Source organism: Orycteropus afer, unplaced genomic scaffold (assembly GCF_000298275.1).
Source record: "Orycteropus afer afer isolate SDZICR_OR568_19922 unplaced genomic scaffold, OryAfe1.0 scaffold00114, whole genome shotgun sequence".
Lineage (NCBI taxonomy): Eukaryota > Metazoa > Chordata > Mammalia > Tubulidentata > Orycteropodidae > Orycteropus > Orycteropus afer.
In genome coordinates, this window is record NW_006921701.1 from 6,807,057 (window position 1) to 6,812,774 (window position 5,718).

The 5,718-nt window shown below is 36.7% G+C and overlaps 1 protein-coding gene across 1 annotated transcript in view; it reads left to right on the top strand.

Annotated features, from left to right (window-relative positions):
• The window catches only part of SLC15A2 (solute carrier family 15 member 2), a 98,002-nt gene extending 92,981 nt beyond the window's left edge, over positions 1-5,021 (top strand). The window contains exons 20-22 of the mRNA XM_007943898.2: positions 3,641-3,787; positions 4,394-4,498; positions 4,845-5,021. Of these exons, the coding sequence (XP_007942089.1) occupies positions 3,641-3,787; positions 4,394-4,498; positions 4,845-5,021 (429 nt within the window). The remainder of the gene's footprint in view (positions 1-3,640; positions 3,788-4,393; positions 4,499-4,844) is intronic.
• Positions 5,022-5,718: the final 697 nt, after the last annotated feature.

Genomic DNA, 5,718 nt, shown 5'->3' on the forward strand with positions numbered 1-5,718 from the left:
ATGATATCCCTTGTTCCACATCCTCTTCTGAATCTAGCTGGCACCTCTGGAAGTTCTAGAAGTTGTAAAATAGAGTCATTGAAAAAGAGGAAGACCTTCAGTGAGATAGACTGATACAATGGCTACAACAATGGGCTCAGCATAGCAACAATTTTGAGGATGGGCTATGGACCCGATGGCCCTTACAACAACAAGAAGTTATGCTTGTGCCAGTAACAAACTGTCTTGATTACTGTTGTTTTGTAGTAAATTTTGAAATCAGGAAATGTGAGTTCTCCAACTTTGTTCTTTTTTCAAGATTGGTTTAGCTATTTATTCTAGATCCCTTTAATGCTTGTATGAATTTTAGGACCAATTGTCAATTTCTGCAAAGAAGCCAACTAAGATTTTGAGTGAGATTATGTTCAACTGTAGATCAATTTGAGGAGTATGCATGTTAGCAATATTAAGTCTCCTGATCTATGAACAGGAGATGTTTTCCCATTTATTTAGGCTTTATTTAAGTTCCTCCAACAATGTTTTGTAGTTTTCAAAATACAATATTTACATTTCTTTTGCTACATTTATCATTTATTCTTAAGTATTTTATTCTTTTTAATGCTATTGTTAATGGAATCGTTTTCTTAATTTAATTAAAAGTATATAGAAAATTATTTGTATATGTTGTAATCAACAACCTTGCTGAACTCTTTGATTAGTTCTAATTTTTTAATTTCTTTTAGTGGATTGCTTAGGACTTTCTATACATAAAATCACATCATCTGCAAATAGAGATAGTTTTACTTCTTCTTTTTCAACTGTACACTTTTATTTCCTTTTCTTGCATAATTGCCTTGCCTTGAACCTCCAGTAAAATGTTGAATAGAAGTGGTAAGGGTGAATATCCTCTTAGGGGTAAAACCATCAGTCTTTCATCATTAAGTGTGATGTTAGCTGTGGGTTTTTCATGCATGTCTTTTGTCAGATTGAGGAAGTTCTCTTCTATTTCTAGTATTTCTAGTTTGTTGAGGTTTTTTTTTTTTTTGTTTGTTTTTCTTTTTGTTTTTCCCAACCTTGAAGAAATGCTGAATTTTGTTAAATGCTTTTTCTGTCTCTAATGAGATGTCCAGGAGCTCTGGTAGCATAGTGTCTAAGGTACTTGACTGCTAACCAGAAGGCTGGCCGTTCAAACCCAGCAGCCACTCCTCAGAAGGAAGCTTGGGCAATCTACTTCTGTAGTGATACTGCCTTAGAAATCCAAGGAGGGATCGCTATGAGTCTGGTTCGACTCCATGGCAAATAGCAACAACAAGGAGCTGTCCAAATGGCTTTGTTCTTTATTCTATTGGTATGGTGCTTTTACATTAATTGATTTTCAGATATTAGACCAACCTTGGATTTCTGGAAGTATTCCGTTTTCTTTTTGCTCTGTCTCTCATGTTGCTCAAGGATAGAGACCATATTTATTTAATATAAGGATGTAATATAAATCTAGTTGTAAAGGTCTTAAATTTAACCTGTCTTGAGTGACCTGCATGTATTAACAAAAAGTAATGATAAATGAAACAATTAATTGCTAAGATTTTAAAAGCAAGAGATTTCACCAAAGAAGCTGGATTACTAATTATTATTTTAATCAAAATATGTTATAATAGCTATGACCATGTCAATCAGTAGGTGCTTTAGATGGGCCTGTGCTATCCACTTCATAGTCCCTTAACTCCCATTCAGCTTGCTTCATTTACTATTCCTTCATTTCAATTACCTGCCTGTAGACATTGAGTATAGACTTTGATTTACAAGCTCAAGCCATGGTCTTTTCTTAGGCTAAGAAAATTCAAATAGATGCCCATGTATTATTCACAAAATCAATTAAAGTGAAATAGAATTCTTTTACTTAACTATTTTGACCCCAAAGACTTTTGACTCAGAGAATAAAGGGCATTTGGATATCAAAGACCTTTTGACCTTAATGTTTTAACTCTACCTTTTTATCTTTATATCCAGATCTTATACCTAACATCTAATAATAGTCTTTACTACAAGAAATAAATTTTTAAAATTTTATTTCATTTATAATGACAGATAATAGTAGACATAATCTGCATAAAACAAATGCAACAATCCTTAAAAACCTGCGTATAGTAAAGGTAGTTTAGACTAAAACAATCTGGTATATTTTGTAATATTAAAAGTTGGAAAATATCACCCTGAAAAAAATTATTTTTGACCAAAATTCTACAGAAAAAGTTCATTTTTTGACAAAACTTAGATGTGTTCAATTTAAATTGAAAAATAATGGCTAATAGAGAAAATTCAAAATAGCAGATGGTATTTGATAGGGATTAAAAACTAGATCAATAAAATCTTCAATGTAAGAGTTACAAAGGACATAATTCATTCTGATAAAAATTTTAGTAAAATAAAAATAAAAATTACAAATGTTAAAAAAAACAGTTTAATTGTACTTACATAGAAGATTGAATAAGGAATTGAAATTATAGCAAGAAAATGCTTTCTGAAACATTTTTGAAAATTCATTTTTGTTTGTGTAATTCAGATGCTAGGCTCCAAATGCCTAATAGTTCAAAATAGTGGGAACCCAAACTATAAGATCAAAATATTGCTCTTTTTTCTGGTTACCTAGTGCCACTCTGGCAAGAATATACCACAAATAGGATGGCCTTAACAAACAGGAGTTTATTCTTACAATTTGGAGGCTTTAAGTCCAAGTTCAAAGTGCCAGGTTCTAGGGGCTGTTTCAAAGCCCCTCAACCTTTTGGGCTTTAGCTCTGCCTCTTACTCCTGGCCCACTGAAGCTAGAGGCATCTCTTCACTCAGGCAGCTAGTGGCTGCTGAGGCTAACAAGCCCAAGGTTGACAAACAAAATGGCACAGTCCCAATGTTACCAAACCACACAGCAGGCCATTGATTCAAGTCCATGGCAAGTCCCAGGATTGGCAGAGCATGGCAGGCTGCAGAACAGCAACTGGGCTACATGCAGGGCCCAAGTGTGCCATAAGCTCAAGACCATTCCCAAAGCTGTTTCTTATATACTAGAAGCAGACCACATACCCAAAGCAGCCACTCAGCTGCTCCAGTAGATTCCACCATGGAGTTAATTACTAACCTCATCATGGGAAATAACTACATTCAGCTGCCCAGCCACTCAACTAGGCCCAACCAAGTTGACACAAAAACTTAACCACCACACTCTGGCATCTGACTGATTGAAGCTGGCTTCAATCAATTGAAGTAATCATTGAAGGAAGTGTAGTATTATCACCTCATTGTCATCAAGTTGATTCCAACTCATAGAGACTCTACAAGACAGAGTAGAACTTCCCCATAGGATTTCCAAGGCTATAAATCCTTATGGAAGCAGACACATTTTTCTCCTGCAGAGCAGCTTGTGGCTTCAAACCACTAACCTTTTGATTAGCAGCCAAATGTTAAACCACTGCATCAATGTTACCAAAAGGAATTAAAAAAAAAAAAAAAAAAAACCTAATTGTGTGTAGATTGCTCAATCTCTTAAAGATTGCCCAAAAAATGAAAATACAGAGGAAAAAGGGATGGAGATAATATCATAGCATGCTTATAGGTCAAGAGTATTTACTTGAGACTACTGACAAGCCCATTTCTTCTTTCCCCCAAAAAGAATACCAGTCAGGGTCCTAAGGCATGGAAGATGGAAGACATGAGAGCCAACAGACTATCCATTGCATGGCAGCTACCACAATATGCCCTGGTTACGGCAGGAGAGGTCATGTTCTCTGTCACAGGACTTGAGTTTTCTTATGCTCAGGTATGTTTTTGCAAGCGGAACGTGGAGATGAAAATATTGCTCAGAAGCTGGTGAGTTTTAATTCTGGCACTGGCTTAAATAGGACTATGACCAAGGCTAAGACTTCTATTCTTTTGGCCTTGGGTTCCTTATATATATAACCCTAAATAGAGAGAGTCATCTTGACACCCAGAATCATGACAATACAGCATAGGAGTCTATGCTGTTTCAGCTATAGGAAAGGATATTTGAAGATTAAGACTAAGGGCTGTGGAATCAGACTGACTGTGCTCAAATTTTGGCTGCACAGCCTATTGTGTAACCTTGAGTAAATGAATTAACGTCTCTCTAAACTATTTTTCTTTAGGTGTAAAATAAGAATACTAATAGAACTTACTTCTTAGGATTATTTTGAAAATTATGTGATGTATGAATTAAAATATTCAATGAAGTACTCAATTTTATTATTGTTAGCATTATCACCAACTCTTGAATCAATGTTGTAGCTGAACTTAATGGGGAAGTTCAAATATGGAGGCTTTTGTGAGAGAAATTTTCTGAATAAACCAATGGGGCATGGGGCTGGTGCAGGAAATTTGTTTATTCACAAACTTACATCCTCTCTAGGCTCCCTCTAGCATGAAATCTGTACTCCAGGCAGCATGGTTGTTGACGGTTGCTGTTGGGAATATCATCGTACTTATTGTGGCACAGTTCAGTGGCCTGGTGCAGGTATGACTCTAAGAGGAACAAGAACTCTTGTCTACCCAAGATTTCTCCCCTAAATTCCTTTTCTTCCTCTCCCCACATCCTTCTGCCTCCCACATCTCCCAGTATTGTGCCATGAGATGGATTAGATATGCACAGAGTTTCTGGAGAAATAGATGTATGTATGTGGCAATAATGGTCAGCATAGGCCCATGTAAGGAGAAGCCAATGAACCCACTCTTCTCCCCAGAAAGCCTCTGCATAAATTGGTGATTCTGAGTTAATGTGTTCCCCAGTCCTTATCCTGTGAAGATCCCTTTAGTATCCAAGTCTCTTCATAGTCTTCTCTTTTATTTATTTCTCTCTGCAGTGGGCTGAATTTATTTTGTTTTCCTGCCTCCTGCTGGTGGTCTGCCTGATTTTCTCCATCATGGGATACTACTATGTTCCTGTAAAGCCAGAGGATATTCACAGTCCAGAAGATAAGCAGATTCCTCATATCCAAGGAGACATGATCAACTTGGAGACCAGGAAGACAAGGCTCTGACATTTCCCTAAACTCTGTCCCGACCCCAATTCCTGATCTTAGTCGTAGTCATTATCCATCTTCAAGCATTGTTTTTTCCTACTAGGTTAAGTGAGAGTGAGAGAGAGTGTCATATCTGGGCTAATCTTCTCCACCTTTTTACATGATAAAGGTGGTTCTAAGATTGGGTTTTTCAGTAAATCTTTGAGCAAGACCCCTGAGACTCTGTCTTCCCAACTATCAGTGAGTTTAGTAAACTTTGTGCACCGTTGTTGAAGCTGGCCTGCTATGTCCAAATGGCCATGTAAAAGACAAGTGTATTAATTAATATCCATCTCTGTGAATATGCAAACATACGTGGGAATTCTTTTACCGGTGCTTCCTGTTTAGTGCTGATGGCCCCCCTGTTGAGGTGCTGAGCTGGAGCAAAATTGCAGAATACTAGAGAAAAGGTATTGCAAGGGTTTTCATAAGTAATTTAGTTGTACCATTCACAAGGACCTCAACAATTGTTATGTCTCATGTGATCTAGTCCAGCTGCTAGCCTGCCAGCAAATCAGGATTGGTAAGACCCTAGTAAATTTTTCAAAACAGAGAGGTGATAGGAGACAGAATGCCATTTGATTAAAATATGGAAGAGGATATATCTTTTTGATAATTACAATATCTTATCTACTCACCCAAACACCTCTTTCTTAGTACTTACAAATCATGGACA